General features: G+C 40.5%; 1 protein-coding gene across 1 annotated transcript in view; it reads left to right on the top strand.

Annotated features, from left to right (window-relative positions):
* The window catches only part of COL21A1 (collagen type XXI alpha 1 chain), a 178,127-nt gene that overhangs the window by 40,764 nt on the left and 119,054 nt on the right, over window positions 1-18,309 (top strand). Inside the window, exons 3-6 of the mRNA XM_061622997.1 lie at window positions 402-953; window positions 10,613-10,781; window positions 10,907-11,123; window positions 11,921-12,094. Of these exons, the coding sequence (XP_061478981.1) occupies window positions 402-953; window positions 10,613-10,781; window positions 10,907-11,123; window positions 11,921-12,094 (1,112 nt within the window). The remainder of the gene's footprint in view (window positions 1-401; window positions 954-10,612; window positions 10,782-10,906; window positions 11,124-11,920; window positions 12,095-18,309) is intronic.

The raw sequence follows: 18,309 nt of genomic DNA, 5'->3' as shown, positions 1-18,309 counted from the left end.
GAGAAATGCAGTGCAGTCCTGTGCATGCTAACTGAGAATGGTGTTCAATGGGGTTTACATCCTAGAAAGTATGCTCTAGGTTTAAGCTTGCCTGACTCTCTTGTTATTGAGAAGACATAGAATTAATTGGGTTGAATCCAGACTGAAATTAGTTGCTACTGAAATCAATGGGGCTTAAGTCATGACTAACTTTTCCTGTTCATTTAAGTGGAACCTAAGTTCAACTAACTTTCTCTGGATTCCACCCAATTGTAGAAGAAGCATTTGCAGAAATATCATGTTTTTGGCTCTTGATGATGGGCCATTGAATGGTAGCAATCTGAAGAGATAATATTTAATGCAGATTACTGAACTTTTTTTTTAAAGTAAACATATACTTTTGATTCTCTCCATTTTTTAAGGTTGTCGAACTGCCCCAACAGATCTAGTTTTCATCTTGGATGGCTCCTATAGTGTTGGCCCAGAAAACTTCGAAATAATCAAAAGGTGGCTTGTAAATATTACAAGTAACTTTGACATAGGACCAAAGTTTATTCAAGTTGGAGTAGTTCAGTACAGTGATTATCCTGTACTTGAAATCCCCCTTGGGTCTCAAGATTCCAATGAAAACCTAGTCAAAGAAGTGGAATTTATACAATACTTGGGTGGAAATACAAGAACAGGAAAAGCAATTCAGTTTGCGATGGACCACCTATTTGCCAAATCCTCAAGATTCCTTACAAAAATTGCAGTTGTTCTCACTGATGGCAAGTCACAGGATGAAGTCAAAGATGTGGCAGCTGAAGCAAGAAAAAACAAGATCACTCTGTTTGCTATTGGAGTTGGTTCAGAAACCGAAGAGGAAGAATTGAGAGCAATTGCCAACAAACCTTCATCAACATACGTGTTCTATGTTGAAGATTATATTGCAATATCCAGGATAAGGGAAGTCATAAAGCAGAAACTATGTGAAGGTAAATATTAATTCCTTTTTGCAGCGCCATTAACTTTTTTAAGCCATGTGATATGCTGTTGTGGTGTGTTGATCTCACTTATTTTAGTAGCATATATATTGCATGTACAGTCTAAGTAGCTCTGGCCCATGAGCATAATTAGGCCCACCAGACCTCCCTACTTGGCTTGGAGGCTGTTTTGAACAGCAAAAGTAAATGGCATCCAAGACCACAGGAGGAAGAAGGAGGGGGGACCCCAAGATGCCCAAAAAGGAGAATTACTTGATTAAGATATCCAAATCGGTTTATTAAAAAGAGGAAAGAAGCCCAACATGTTTTGGCCACTCTAGACTTGGCCTTCGTCAGGGGCGAATCTAAAATGTCTATCTGGAACCGTTCTGTAGGCAAAATGTGCAAATAATCTTTATGCCGATTCTGTGCAATGAGAAATTAACATGGCTACATGTTTTTAATAAACCGATTTGGATTTCTTAATCAAGTAATTCTCCTTTTTTGGCATCTTGGGGTCCCCCCTCCTTCCTCCTCCTCTTGGAGGCTGTTTTGGCCAAGCCACGGCCACCTGCTGTATACCTGACATCAGGTAAAGGTATGACTGGGCTGAAAGGGGCTTTGCAGGCACCAATCAGCTGACCAGTGGTACCTGTCAAATGTGGCCGGCAGGGGGTCGGGGAGAGAAGGATCCAGCCCACCAGCCAGATCCAGTTCCATACACCAGATGTAGCTTAGCACTCTCTACTGACTAGCATCCAGGGTTCCAGACAGGACCGTTTTTCAGAATGCATGTGGATAATACACTTAGTGGAAGATGTATGGATGTGCTGCTGTACAGGATTCCTGATGGTCTGTGAGCTGGCTGTTAAAAATCTGAATCATAACAGCCTTAAATTTATTTATTTATTTATTTATTTATTTATTGCACTTGTATACCGCCCCATAGTTGAAGCTTTCTGGGTGGTTTACAGCAATCAAAAACATTAAAACAAATACACAATTTAAAAACATATTTTAAAAACAATTTAAAACACAATTTTAAAATTCAAAACAATATAAAAACAATTTAAAAACACATGTTAAAATGCCTGGGAGAAGAGGAAAGTCTTGACCTGGCGCCGAAAAGATAACAGTGTTGGCGCCAGGTGCACCTCGTCAAAGAAATCATTCCATAATTTGGGGGCCACCACTGAGAAGGCCCTCTCCCTTGTTGCCACCCTCCGAGCTTCCCTTGGAGTAGGCACCCGGAGGAGGTCCTTTGATCTTGAACGTAGTGTACGGGTGGGTTCGTATCGGCAGAGGCGTTCCATCAGGTATTGTGGTCCCAAGCCGTGTGAGGCTTTATAGGTCAAAACCAGCACCTTGAATCGAGCTCGGAAACATAAAGGCAGCCAATGCAAGCGGGCCAGAATCGGTTTTATATGTTCGGACTGTCTGGTCCCTGTTAGCAATCTGGCTGCTGCATTTTGCACAAGCTGCAATTTCCTTTTTTTTTTTTTTCAATAATTTTTATTCAGATTTTCATAAAACATACAAGACAAAATCATAAAACATTCAAAGACAAAAAACAAAATCAAAAATAGTTAAACAAAAAGAAAAAAAGAAAAGAAGAAAAAAAAAAAATAAATAAAAAATAAAGAGTAAAATATTGACTTCCCATTTGTCAAAGATCAAATCAGTTATAAGTCTATAATATATAGCAATCCTGTCTCTTAAGTCCTATTATAAAATCACTTTCCTCCAGTAGTTATCTTACTTAATCATCAAATCTCATAAACATTACTTTATTCTTTCCACAAAAAGTCAAAGAGAGGTTTCAATTCTTTAAGAAATATATCTATCAATTTTTTTTTTCCAGATAAGCATATCGATTAATCCATCTCATTACTAATTATGATAATCTTATTGTCATAACCATAGTCAAAATAAACATTTCAATTAATCCATCACATCAGAATCTGTTAGGTTCAGTAATTTCAGTAGCCATTGTTCTATTATCTCTATTAGTTCCATTTTCCATCTTCCATCTTCAGTAGTCTTGTTAAGTCCAGTAATTTCAATATCCAATCTTCCATTATCAGTATTCCATAATAATCTTGCTGTCAAAGCCATAGTCATATAATAAGAGTCTGATGGGAATTACCTCTATCCCAAATATTTTCTTGCCATCCATTCTGAATAAGTTGCTGAAATACTGCTGTAAAATCATATCTCTGTTCTTTTTTTCAAAATACACTGGGTCATCTCTTAAAAGTTTTTCCATTGTCACATGGCTGCAGTTAATTCCATAGATTTTCTCTATATTGGGCTCCATCACATCATTCCAGTCCAGAAGATAATCCATGCCATTGATAACTTTATCTCTAGAGTCTTCATTAATTTCTTCAGAGATAACATTGAGTTCCAAACAATAGATTTTATTTCTAAAGTCCATAGACTCCAAATCTTGTTCCTGTTCCACGTTTGTTCCAATCTCCGGGATCTCCTCTCTCACAGGGACCCCTATTCCAGTCTCCAGGGTCTCCTCTCTCACAGGGACCCCTATTCCAATCTCCGGGGTCTCCTCTCTCACAGGGACCCCTTCCAGGGTCACCTCTCTCACAGGGACCCTTATATCTTTAATCTCCTGCTTCATTTTACTCAATTCAATTTTCGTTATCTCAATCTCATTCATTATTCTCTGAAACATAGTTATTTCCAGATTCTCAGCCACTTTCTTAATTGCCATTTTAAAAGAAAAATATAGGAAAACCACTTCTTATTTCAGCAACAATTGGGTTAATACTCCAAACTTGGTGACATCACAGTATAAACAGAGCAGACAGCCTTATCTCTCCAATAGTTAAGTAAACAAAATGCAGTTCCCAGGATCGAAGCAATTAATGGCAATCGTCAAGAAACAGATTCGTCAAAATAAAATAGACCAAAAAGAGAGTAGTCTCAAAACAGTATAATATTTTTCAAAATAAAAATCTGGAATAGAAATCCCTCTTCTGTGTGTATCTTTAGAATGCAAATCCAGGACAGCTTTTTGCAACAAAAACAGAGATAAGCTATTAATTAGTGCGTAGCAGAGAAAAGTTACGGCTCCCCAGTGAGATGTCAAAAACCGATCAATCTGGCAAATCTCTTTTAAACAGCAACAATTTAAGTCAAGTAAAAGAAAAATATAGAAAGAAGGGTGCTTGCCTGTTAGTGCGTTCTCTCTTAGAAGATAAGATGAACGTTCGCTTTAACAGATAGAGCTTGCTGTTGAAAATCCGTCCCACCTTCGTCGGCTGGACCTCGTCCCATAAATTAATGAGATCTGGTCGTCCCAACAAAAATAGGCTTTGAGGTTAATCTCTTCGTTTCTCCCTACCCGGGAGAAGTTTAATCAGTCAAAAAAAAAAGAAAAAACTGACTGATATATCTGAATAAGCTTCTTTTGAGGCAGGAGCCCGTCTCAAAAGCAGGCACAGGCTAAGTCACCCTTCCCGGAAGTGTACAAGCTGCAATTTCCGAACCGTCTTCAAAGGCAGCCCCACGTAGAGTGCATTGCAGTAATCTAATTTGGAGGTTACCAGAGAATGGACAACTGAAGCCAGGTTATCCCTGTCCAGATAGGGATGTAGTTGGGCCACCAACTGAAATTGGTAGAAGGCACTCCATGCCACCGAGGCTACCTGAGCCTCAAGTGACAGAAATGGTTCTAGGAGAACCCCAAGCTACGAACCTGCTCCTTCAGGGGGAGTGCAACCCCATCCAGAACAGGTTTAATTTTTTATTTTTGAGTTTTGACAAATTGAAAGGCAGCATATATGACATGTATAATTTAATTATGCTACTCAATAGAATGGAACAAGGAAGCATTGTATGCAGGAGGACACACAGGCTTGGTACGAAGAAGAAATGTTGCATGAGAAGTGAGGAAATGAAGCTCACTGCCAAGGCAGACTTTGTAATCACCACATCTGGCAATTCCTGAGTCTAGACTAGCCATTACAAATATGAAACTTCAGCAGGCTGACCATCCCCCAGATGTTGCAGCAGCCTTAGCAGTGAACTGATGAATATGTCCCAGCGAATGGAGAGGCCTGAGAGGGACTGGATTCTGGAGTGAGTGCTGAAACCACCAGGTATTTTAGTATGGTCAGAGACTATGGTCCTCAGCTGGAACTGAAGAGGATAAACTAAGAGCAATTGCCAACAAGCCATCGTCAACACAACGAGTTCTGTGTTCTTCATCCTGAGGAGATGCCAGGTTGTGTCCTGCTTACGTTGTCATGGTTCTGTAGTAGCCTAGCTTCCTGAGCTTTTATGATGCCATTTCAGCACCAGCAGAAAGCAAGTGCAGGGCCTGTCTTTTTCTGGCTCTGTAAACAGAATGACTAAATCAGGGATGAGGAACCTGCTGCCCTCCAGGTTGGACTACAACTCCCATCAGTCCTGATTATTGGCGATACTGGCTAGGACTGATGGAGTCCAACAGCATTCAGAGGGCCACAGGTTTTGCTGAAAAACCTTTCTCCTTGTACACATGCTCCTCTCTCTTTGGAGGGAGCACCATGCAGGGAGAAAATAAGGTTGTGTGCAGCGTCCCTACCTCAAAGTTGCTTTCCCAGGATCTCTTACATCCTCACAACCATTCATATCACCCCTTTTGCTCTTTCCCTACATCTCAAAGGTCTGCTGGCAAAAGTCTGCTAAAGGCTTTTTCAGAGACATTCAAAATATTCTCTGCAGAATGCACTGCAGCTATCCCTGGCAGTGTAGAGACTATTCTCTGAGATTTTATAATAAACTATACGACATAGCTGCATTTCAGGCTAGATGTGAGATGAAATTTAATCCCTAGTGTTTGAAGTCTGTTCTCTTCTATTTTTTGAAAAGAAAAGATCCTGAGTGAGATCCAGAGATTCTGTTCCATTCATAGATGGAATCATCTGTGAAGAGAAAGAAACCGTTGGATCCAAACCCCAGACCAATACATAAGATGATTTCAGAAGGTTCTCAGAATATTTGCTGTGACTTTAAAAATATTTTAAAGAAGTCAGAAACAGTGTTGTTATTAAACATGCTGGTGCTTTGCAAGCTTACCAAAATAAATTCATGACTCCAACTTTTGTTATGCTGTTGCCTCCATTCCTTCTCATTCTCTGTTGTCTCCCCCACACTGACAAAAATAGAGCCAGATTAGACAAGGCAGCTGGAGATCCGTAATGCCCCCCCCCCCGTGACTGATTTTTAAAAAGGGTGAGCTGAGCTCTAAGAAAGAACCAGTTTGATTTGGACCATGTAACTGTGGGGGAAGGGTTTAACCCAGAGGAAGCCAATGGGGTGCTCTCCAGCTGTTGACCACAACTCCCATTAGCTCCAGCCAGCATGGCCAATTGTGAGGGATGATGGGATTAGTAGTCCAACAGCATCTGCTTGACACAACATTGGCTACTCCTGGTTAACCCTTTCCCCTATCCCATTTTCTGATCAGAACCACCCCCTCCTCAGAACTGCTGTTACCCTTGTGATACAAAACTGACAGGTACTATTTGGGCTCCTTCTTCAGTCCTGATCTGAATTCCACTCTTTGGCTACACTTACATTTTTAAAAGCTACAGGAAATCTGATCAGGGACCTCCCACCTTTGTGTCCAGTTGTGCCATAATGTCAGTTCTTTGGAGAAGGACCCCACCCCCATTTTTGCTTATGTTACTTTGTAAAGTACCATGAGTGTGGATGGTGCAACCATTTATTTTTGTTATTGTTATTGTAATTATTATTTTGTATTTCTTTTATTTATGGGTCAGAAACTAACAATCATCCAATCCATGTATGCTTTCTATTAACATGTATATGGTTTGCCACATCCATCATAATGGAGTGGGGGAAATGGGTCACCAAGTTGCTAGCTGTACTCATTTATTGTTTTGTTTTAAAGGACTAGTAGGAACAAAATAAAATATCGAGATTCTTAAGCAATATCAGAACTATATCCTAAACCTTGTAGCTGTGTTTTGATGTAAAAAAAGAGAGAAAAGTTTACTTTGAGGTGTGCAAATTCTACTAGTAACTAGATTATAAAATGCCTTATGATTATTATTTGTACTTTCTGTTTTAACTGGATGTTTGCTTTCATCTATGATTGTAAGCATTTCAGTGCTATTGATATATTACAGTACAGTCACATATTTGGGAACAGATGATCTGCCCTTAAATTCACATCTCTTAACAGGAAGTCAGATTATAAGCCCAGTTCCCCAACAGCTTCTAGAGATGTGAATGTTGCTCATGCTGACTGATGAACTGCCGTGACCATGGTCAGAAATGCACATGCAAAAATTTAATTGTTGTGGGGTTTTTTTAGCATGTATTTTCTGGCAATGGGATGCCAAAACTCAGTATAGAGTACTAACACATGCATTGCCGCTTCTACTCATGGCACCAGTGGCTTCCAGTCCGCATGAGCAGCAACTTCCGTTCTGGAGCTGATTGTGAAAATGGCCCTCTTGGTTAACTCACATGTGGAAGACATTGAAAGAGTGGGTTGACCTATTTTTGTATCTGAAAGAAAGACCCACTTCTGTGCAGTGCTTTATGTGCATCATAGCAGAACATGCTCCAAAAACCTCATTACTTCCGTTGCCTCTTAAATGCTTTGGTTATGATCCAGAGCGGCTTTTTTCAGCAAACCTAAGAGATTGTGTTTGCCCTGGTGAACTTCTGTCTGTTTCTTGAATTGTACTGTCTTATGCCACAAAGCAAGGCTTTCCTGAGTTTCAAAAGCAGGCGACCATGCAGGGTTGGGGGCTTTGGTGCAGGGTAGTGCTAGGGTTATGGAACTCATGTAGCTTCTCAGACTGTGGTCTTTGTTTGCTCTTTCCACCCCTACCCTCTTATTGGCGTGCTTCTCCATTTGGGACAAAAATCCTCTTTTCTATCCCCTAGGGCCTGAGCAACAGAGATTTTACTGTAATTGTCAGTGTAAAGAAATGTTAGCATTTCTATTTTTTAAAACTTTTTAACATTGTAGGTTAGGTTCCCAGGATTACGTTTTGTGGTTGTTTTTTTAACGTATTGTTCAGCCAACTTTGAATTTTTTCACAAGCACATCATGCTCTTTTAGAATGAAATTTATTTCTGCTCCATAGCAGTCTCAGTGAATGCAAAGAAGTCAAAACAGGCAGTTTAATGCAAATAGACTCAGTATCTGTACTGTAGTTTGCTTGATTCTGGGTCTGGACCCTAATTTTTCTAGGGTCTGGAGAATGGGATTTTACTGGATCTCTTACTTCTCCTTATACTAGGATACCTGCACAGAAGGTTGGAATCGAATATCAGGGTAGGAGCAACAGAGGAGTGGGTGGCAGTGGCTGGCAAATGGTCTGCCCCTTCTTGGTTTGCCAAAACCTCTAGGAAGGGAAAGTGTAAACAATGGTCCAGTTCAGATCGAATGCGAAACCATGGTTTAGTGTGATGACAGTGAATGAGAAAACCTAAGCTATGGGTTTGTCCAATCCATCCTTCATTCTCTCCTCCTTCATGTATAAGCAGAGGAGATTGAAAGCTTCCACTTTTTTTTTTAAACTAAACTTTATTAAACATTGGCCATCGATACAGAAACAAAACATGCAAAGAAATATAGATATCAAGATAACAACTGTAACAAAACAAGAGTATGGAGGCATATATTAAAAAAATATAAAACTACAGAGAAATTAATTACGCAGTACAGTACAATGTGGGTATCGAGAGAACACAGTGTATTTTGCCCTTCTTTTGGTATCACTTTTGGTATTTAAAAAAATTCAGTTTCATGTTGTGTTCAAACTCAGGAATCCTAGCTTATTAATGAACCATAGTTAGATTAAATTACAGGTTCCTGAGTCTGGACATTACAGGAAGCTGCAGTTTATTATAAAACAAAAGTAGAAGCGTTCAGTTTCTTCCTCTTGCACATGAAAGACGGGAGGGGAGGGGAGGGGAGGGGAGGGTGGAGTGCATAAACCCGAGGCTCACCGTGGCTCATTCTCATAGCAGTAAAGCATGGCTTGGTGCATTTCAAAGGTAATGCCAATGTGTTTCTCAGCCCCTTTGCAGTTGCAACATATGTCCTCTGCCATCCTCATGAAAATTGTATAGCAGGTGGCTTGGGGCTTTTGACCTGTACCAGTTTATGTAGCAGTCCTGAAGCTTCGAGGGAGGGCTAGTCAGTTTAGTGCTTCTACCCTTTCAGTATAAGAAGCAGGATAAGCTGAGCCTGGTTCAGGCAGATTGTAATCATATCAGTGCAAATAGAACCAGTGCAAAAACAAGCCGTTGCACTGGCTTGATTAATGTCCTTCCAGACCATGTGGGTAGCCCTCCGCACTCCACCCAGATAGTTGTGGTACAAGTAGCTGTCAATGTGGGTGGCTGCATACAGTATATGAAATTTTTGGACACTATTGTGAAATACTGTTTGGTTATCAGTCACAATATAGTGATTGTCAGTGGTGCTGGTAGTCCAAAAGTCTTGATATTTTGCATAGGAAAAATATGGTAAAATAATCATAGCATTTATATCAGAGGTGGGGAACCTCAAGGCTAGGGACTGAAGGTGACTCTCCATGTCCCTCTGCCTGGCCCTTAGGACTCTGCCTTGGCCGCATCCCTCCAGGCCACATCCCTCACTGGCCGTGCTCTGTGCCCTCTTCTATTGATTTTACCTGGCTGAACAGAGCTTGGAAGATTACTTTTAAAAAGGAATAAATTACAATTATTGTTACATGGCCCCAAAAAGGAACAAATTACCATTACAATTACAATTGTTCTGAAAGGAATTGATTACTTTACCGTTACTCAAAAGTAATCACTACAATGACAGTTAAGTTACTTTTTAAAAAAGCCACACTAGAGTGCTTACAAGGTGCGGCCTTGGCTGCTACAGCCTAAAGCAACATTAAAAATAAACATCCACACACAGAGGTGGTAGAATAATTCTTTTTATCCATAAGATAGCAGTGGTGGTCTCTCCGCTGGTAAGGGAGGCAGAGAGAGAAGCAGAGGCCACTGCTCAGAGCTTTGCTCATCAAATCAAGTGCATCCTCCCCCCCATCCATGAATCAGAGGAGCAGACTTCCCTTGCTCCCCCCCAGTAATGCCCAAAAGTAATGCAAACATTACAGTTACTCCTCAGAAGTAATAAAATTACTCCTTGTTCTATTACAATCAAAATGTAAAGAAATTACCCACTCATTACTCAAAAAAGTAATAAATTACAAGTAATTCATTTTTTGTAACTATTTACTTTCATGCTCTGGGCTGGAATATGTCCTTGAACTATGACAATACATCATACTTGCCTGGGTGGAGGATGGAAAGTAGTAAGTGTTTGGCCACACCCACCCCTGGTGTGCGGTCCCCTGGGAGGTTGCCCTTGAGGGAATATTGCACTTGGGCTGAAAAAAGCTCCTTATCCCAGATTTACATTGCACACTAAAGTAAGTGGTAAGCTTCCCCGTTACATGTTTCAAAACATTTTAAATTGGGCGCTCGGACCGTATGTACCATAATTTATTTATTTGCAGACGTAGTTAATTGTGTGCTGGCCTAATGCTGTAAGATTTATCCTTATGTGTTCAACGTTACGTATTTATACTATGGTATCACATCTGTAAATTAAATGTTTTGCACATTTTGTTGCTCTTCAGAATCTGTTTGTCCAACCAGAATTCCTGTGGCATCGCGAGATGAAAAAGGATTTGATATACTTCTAGGTTTAGGCGTGAAAAAAAAGGTGAAAAAGAGGATTCAGATCCCATCTACTAATGCAAAAGCTTATGAAGTTACCTCATGGATTGATTTGTCAGAACTGACAAGGTATAGTGTTTTACAGATCTGTATCCTTTTAAAGAAAAAATGACTTCCTTATAATGGATAACATAACGGTTTTGTAATTATTTCAGAATGTATGTTTTGCTCATTTTTAAAAAATTGCTTTCCAGGAATGTCTTTCCAGAAGGCCTTCCCCCATCATATGTGTTTGTATCCACTCAGAGGTTTAAAGTCAGAAAAACATGGGATTTGTGGAGGATTTTAAGCCTGGATGGAAGCCCACAAATAGCTGTTACTGTTAATGGAGAAGACAGAACGTTATCCTTTACTACGACGAGCCTAGTAAATGATACTCAGGTTGTTACTTTTACTGCACCCCGTGTGAAGGTAAAGAAGATGTCACTCATGAAATCATTGTAACCAAACTTTGCTTTTAAATGCAAAGTAATCCTGTTTCATTGTAGGTTATAACAAAGCATCAGAGACAATTCTCATTTTATAGTTAGTGTCTGACTGGATATTTGAGCAGAAAATAGTCATGTCTCATTGTCAAGTCTAAATGGCGTCCCACAGAAAACCTGGCATGTGTTCCTTTAGAAAGCTTAAGAAGTAGACTAGAAACCAGCCTTGGTGACAAATCCTTACTCATGTTGGATGATGTGATTTCACTGTGGCACACCTTGAAAACATCCTCACCACATTAGAATTTGATTTCTCCTACCAATCTTGTTCCATATCAGAAACAATATTCACATTTATATATTGTTCTTGACATATATTTTTGTAAAAAATTCTTCATGTTTGAATTTAGATATATTCTGTTATATTGATGCATTTTTGGTTTATTTTACCTTATTATAATAAATATTTTCAGGATTTATACTGCTACATTCACCTTAATTTTTTATTTTTTACTTTTACCTGTGTGTGTATGTGTACATACATATATAGGGAGGCATTCAATGCTAATCTTACTCAGAGTAGACCCGTTGAAGTTAATAAACATGACTAAGATTCATAGGGTCGCCATAAGTCAAAATTGACTTGAAGGCACACAACAACAACAACAAACGTAGGTTCCTTAATTTCAGTGGGTCTACTCTGAGTAGGACTTCGTGGACTGCATCTATATTTAGGACTATGACTATTAAATATATATTTACAATACTCACATTTTTTTCTAGACATTGTTTGATGACGGCTGGCATCAAATCCGTCTCCTAGTAACAGAAGCAGATGTAACGTTGTACATAGATGACCAAGAAACTGAAATAAAGCCATTGCATCCTGTTTTAGGGATCTATATCAGTGGAGTAACTCAAATTGGAAAATATTCTGGGAAAGAGGAGACTGTACAGGTATGTATGTTCAGAATACTACATTTGTGGAGTACCGATACAACTACCCAGTGTTTAGAGTTTTACATCTACCCAGTGTTTAGATTGACAACCTGATCCTAAGCATAAGACCAGGCTGTTGTCTGAAGGCACTTGAGGCCAGCACCCTGCTGAAGCTAAGCAGGATTAGGTCTGGTCAGTGCCTGGATGGAAGACCGCCTGGGAACCGTATGTAAGCTGCCTTGGGTTTCTATGATGAAAAGAAAGGCGGGGTATAAATGTAATAACTAAATAAATAAAATAATAAATAATTGCTTGGAGCAAGCTCAATTAAGTTTAGTGGAATGCACTTTCCAGTAACTGTATTAAAGCCAATGGTGGCTTTACCTTAGCAGAAAACACTTTCACTTAGATAATTCAGGCCACCCATTTTTTGCAAATTCCTCCTACTTACTTAACCTTCCTCCTCCCCATGTAAAAGCTGCTCCTAAAGTTGGGTGACATTCAGGAACTGAGTGAGATATAGCACAGAGAGCTGTAGTAGGTAAGGGGGATGAGGTGCCAGACTTGCATGAGGAGAAGCACCTTCTGCTAAGGCAAAGCCACCATTGGTTACAACCCAATATTACTAGATTTGCAACTGTAAGTAATCATTTGGTAGAATGGTTTTTATTCACTTATATTAAAATGTATATCCCTCCTTGCCAAGCAAGATACCATCTAAAATAGCTTACAATATCCTAAAATAAAACAAGATACAACAAAAATAAACCTGCTGAAACAAGAAATCAAATGTGCCAGTTGAAATTTAAAGACAAAACCTGGTTATATACAAGTCTGCATAGCTGTTTAGATATACGTAAGGATGAAAATAGATAAGAACAATTCAAAGAAAGGTATTGCTTTTAAACTTAACATGCCCACTTCTTCAGCATTTCTGCCAGGCTATATCCTTTATTATCCAAAGGATATTCTAAGTCCTATATATCCTAGCTTGATAGATATGTTTGTTTGTCTCTCCAAGATGCCCTTTTAGCAATTGCACACCAGTGGCCAAAGTGGTCATGGCCAGACACACACCACTCTCCATCCTCCAACCTTTCTTCTTCTTCTTTACTGTACACTGGTCTGGTTTGGGTTATCATATCCTGTCTTAGTAAGATATGCCCGCACCCTCATTTTGCTCCTCCCTTCACAGCAAACCTGAATGCAATGCAGAAGTCTTTAATTAATCATAGTTTAAAATTTCATCAGAACTAGAGAGCGGAACAGGACAGGATCCTAAACCAACTGCAAACTCTGGTTCGGAGACAAAAAGGGAAACTATGGTTTATTGAGGTTTCCTGGTTTAATCACAGCTTGCATTGGAGTGAAATGGTTGCTTGCACAGGCAAAAGGTTTCTTCATATCTTGGCTTATTTATGAAAACAAGCGATGAGTAGATGGAAAATGAAAGCAGCTAAACAAAAAAACCTGTTGTACATATACGTGTGTGTACACAATAATCCATGGTGTGGATTATTAGCACAAACCATGATTTGCTGTGATGTCAGAACTGAATCAGTATTTTCTTATAAGTTAAGAACATAAGAACATAAGAAGAGCCTGCTGGATCAGGCCAGTGGCCCATCTAGTCCAGCATCCTGTTCTCACAGTGGCCAACCAGGTGCCTGGGGGAAGCCCACAAGCAGGACCCGAGTGCAAGAACACTCTCCCCTCCTGAGGCTTCCGGCAACTGGTTTTCAGAAGCATGCTGCCTCTGACTAGGGTGGCACAGCACAGCCATCATGGCTAGTAGCCATTGATAGCCCTGTCCTCCATGAATTTGTCTAATCTTCTTTTAAAGCCATCCAAGCTGGTGGCCATTACTGCGTCTTGTGGGAGCAAATTCCATAGTTTAACTATGCGCTGAGTAAAGAAGTACTTCCTTTTGTCTGTCCTGAATCTTCCAACATTCAGCTTCTTTGAATGTCCACGAGTTCTAGTATTATGAGAGAGGGAGAAGAACTTTTCTCTATCCACTTTCTCAATGCCATGCATAATTTTATACACTTCTATCATGTCCCCTCTGACCCGTCTTTTCTCTAAACTAAAAAGCCCCAAATGCTGCAACCTTTCCTCGTAAGGGAGTCGCTCCATCCCCTTGATCATTCTGGTTGCCCTCTTCTGAACCTTTTCCAACTCTATAATATCCTTTTTGAGATGAGGCGACCAGAACTGTACACAGTATTCCAAATGCGGCCGCACCATAGATTTATACAACGGCATTATGATATCGGCTGTTTTATTTTCAATACCTTTCCTAATTATCGCTAGCATGGAATTTGCCTTTTTCACAGCTGCCGCACACTGGGTCGACATTTTCATCGTGCTGTCCACTACAACCCCGAGGTCTCTCTCCTGGTCGGTCACCGCCAGTTCAGACCCCATGAGCGTATATGTGAAATTAAGATTTTTTGCTCCAATATGCATAATTTTACACTTGTTTATATTGAATTGCATTTGCCATTTTTCTGCCCATTCACTCAGTTTGGAGAGGTCTTTTTGGAGCTCTTCGCAATCCCTTTTTGTTTTAACAACCCTGAACAATTTAGTGTCGTCCGCAGACTTGGCCACTTCACTGCTCACTCCTAATTCTAGGTCATTAATGAACAAGTTGAAAAGTACAGGTCCCAATACCGATCCTTGAGGGACTCCACTTTCTACAGCCCTCCATTGGGAGAACTGTCAGTTTATTCCTACTCTCTGCTTTCTGCTTCTTAACCAATTCCTTATCCACAAGAGGACCTCTCCTCTTATTCCATGACTGCTAAGCTTCCTCAGAAGCCTTTGGTGAGGTACCTTGTCAAACGCTTTTTGAAAGTCTAAGTACACTATGTCCACTGGATCACCTCTATTTATATGCTTGTTGACACTCTCAAAGAATTCTAATAGGTTACTGAGACAGGACTTTCCCTTGCAGAAGCCATGCTGGCTCTGCTTCAGCAAGGCTTGTTCTTCTATGTGCTTAGTTAATCTAGCTTTAATAATACTTTCTACCATTTTTCCAGGGACAGAAGTTAAGCTAACTGGCCTGTAATTTCCGGGATCCCCTCTGGATCCCTTTTTGAAGATTGGCGTTACATTTGCCACTTTCCAGTCCTCAGGCACGGAGGAGGACCCAAGGGACAAGTTACATATTTTAGTTAGCAGATCAGCAATTTCACCTTTGAGTTCTTTGAGAACTCTCAGGTGGGTGCCATCCGGGCCCGGTGATTTGTCAGTTTTTATATTGTCCATTAAGCTTAGAACTTCCTCTCTCGTTACCACTATTTGTCTCAGTTCCTCAGAATCCCTTCCTGCAAATGTTAGTTCAGGTTCAGGGATCTGCCCTATATCTTCCACTGTGAAGACAGATGCAAAGAATTCATTTAGCTTCTCTGCAATCTCCTTATCATTCTTTAGTACACCTTTGACTCCCTTATCATCCAAGGGTCCAATTGTCTCCCTAGATGGTCTCCTGCTTTGAATGTATTTATAGAATTTTTTGTTGTTGGTTTTTATGTTCTTAGCAATGTGCTCCTCAAATTCTTTTTTAGCATCCCTTATTGTCTTCTTGCATTGGGAAAGTTTGGGAAAGTTTTTGAAGAACAGAATGTGCAGTGAGAATCATTTGTTCAAGAGGTGTATAGGAGTTATAAGTAGCTATTCTCCTTTTTCGTTCATTGGCATTAGTGGCATTGCAGAGAACACAATGTATGAACTTTGGTGCTCTTTTCTTCCTTATGTTCCACTGTCTTAGTGCTCCATGGAGCACATGCAATTTTAGTTACTTTGTTCTAGGGTGCCAAAATAAATCCATAAACTGCAAATGTGTGTCTGAACTGTTTTTGAGGAACACTCAGCACTTTCTGCCTATATTTGCATTCTGCCACACAAAGATAAGCATGGTGTGCACTTTACAAATGATTCCTTAGCAATTGTGGAATGGACTTTAGAATATAAGATGTTTCAAGGGTTTAACTACAGATGTTATTCTTGGTTATTAATGTCACTTTTATGTTTTAACTTGTATAACTGTGCTGTAAAACAACACGAGGAAGACAGACAGAATGAGTCATTCATGTTGGACCATCTGAAATGCAAGATACCAAAGAGCATTAATATATGTAACATTGCAGGATGGCTCAGGCTCCTGCTGCACAGTGTACTGGCAATGACGCACAACGTGGCAGTGTACACTTTAGGAATGAGATCCTTGGATGATGCATTGGCAAAATCCCCAGCATGGAGGGTACGGTAACGACTCTAATAACAGCACGTCCAGCGGAGGAGTTGTGTCAAGCCCAGCAGAAAGGAGAGGGATGTGGCTCAAAGCATCAGCATGCGCAATGCTCCTGCCAGGTCGATGTTGCAAGGTGTAGTCATATGCATTCAGGATAATCACCCACAGAAACATGCGTGGAGATAATATTTGAGGCATCTGCTGGTTAGGGGCAAACAATCCCAATAACGGCTTGTGGTCAGTAGCAATAGTGAATGGTCAACCATAGACATAGTTATGGAATTTTTTTACAGTAGCCACAATAGCCAGGGCCTCCTTATCTATTTGGGAATAATTCCGTTCTGTTGAAGACATTGTTCTGGAGTAGAAAGCAATAGGCATCTCACGGGAGTCCTCAAGTTGGTGGCTCAGGACAGCTCCAATACCATATGGAGATGCATCACACATGAGAATCAAGGGCTTCCGTTCATCATAGTGCACCAAGACACTGTCAGACAATAACAAGTGTTTTACATCCTGGAAAGCTTTATCATGCCAGGCTGTCCACTGCCATGCAGCATACTTGTCAAGAAGGTGATGCAATGGTTCTGCCACTGTGGCCTTATGTTTCAAGAATGTGTGATAGAAATTCAAGAGTCCCAAGAAAGCTTGGAGTTCCTGTTTATTACGGGGCACTGGAGCTTCATGAATTGCTTTAAATTTTGCTGGGGTAGGCCGAATGCCAACGGCATCAATACTGTAGCCAAGGAATTCAATTTGGGAGACACCAAATACACATTTCTCATGCTTTACCCAGAGACCAGCAACAGCAAAACCAGGGCTGTGGAGTCGGTACACCAGACCTTCGACTCCGACTCCTCTATTTTTCTACTGTCCGACTCTTGACTCTGACTCCGACTCCTTCATAAATGGCAAATGTATATTAATTAGTAATAACAAATTTACTGTAGTAAAATGGTAGCACAAGGCATTTCATCACAACCATGTGAATCCAGAGCTTAGAAAAGTTACTTTTTTGAACTACAACTCCCGCGAGCACAATCCCTGGGGCTGATGGGAGTTGTAGTTTAAAAAAGTAACTTTTCCAAGCTCTGGATTCACGTGGTCATGATGAAATGCCTTGTGCTACCATTTTACTACAGTAAATTTGTTATTACTAGTTAATATACATTTGCCATTTATGAAGGAGTTGGAGTCGGAGTCGGTACATTTCTACCGACTCCGACTCCACCCAAAATTGCTCCCGACTCTGACTCCACAACTCCGACTCCACAGCCCTGAGCAAAACAGTGCAGTACATTCTGCACTCGTGTTGCAAGTTCAGCAATGGATTTGCCAGCAACCAAGATATCATCAAAATATGGCATGGCACTTGGTATTCCTTTAAGAATGTCATCCATTAAGCTTTGAAAAAATCCGGCCACAGAAACACCAAACTGGAGGCATTTTACCCTGTATGCTCCCGGATGAGTGGTGATAGTCTGGGCATTGGCAGTAGCATCATCCACAGACAGTTGCTGATAGGCCTGGGCCAGGTCAAACTTTGCAAAAACTTTTCCCTGTGAAAGTGATGCCAAAAGATGACTCACCGCTGGCATTGGATATGGATGCTGATGCAGGGCTTTATTGATAGTACACTTGTAGTCACCACAAATGCGGATGTTGCCATTGGCCTTCAATGGAGTGACAATGGGTGTCTCCCATGTAGGTGTGTCAATGGCTCCAAGATGCCTTGGTCTGAGGCGATCAAGTTCAGCATCAAACTTTGCTCACAGTGCAAACGGAACATAATGGAATGTCATACAGATAGGGGCCACAGTAGGATTCAAGAACAACGAAATAGGAGGCCCCTTATATTCCCCAAGGCCTTTATCAAAAACAGCTTTGAAATCATTTAGAATGCTATCCCATAATGATTCACCGATCTGGTGGACCCCTGTGAGAGCAATGCCCAAGGGCTCAAACCAGTCTA

This window comes from Rhineura floridana, chromosome 4, assembly GCF_030035675.1.
Source record: "Rhineura floridana isolate rRhiFlo1 chromosome 4, rRhiFlo1.hap2, whole genome shotgun sequence".
Classification (NCBI taxonomy): domain Eukaryota; kingdom Metazoa; phylum Chordata; class Lepidosauria; order Squamata; family Rhineuridae; genus Rhineura; species Rhineura floridana.
The sequence above is the reverse complement of the archived record's forward strand: the minus strand, read 5'-3'. Positions and strand labels throughout refer to the sequence as shown.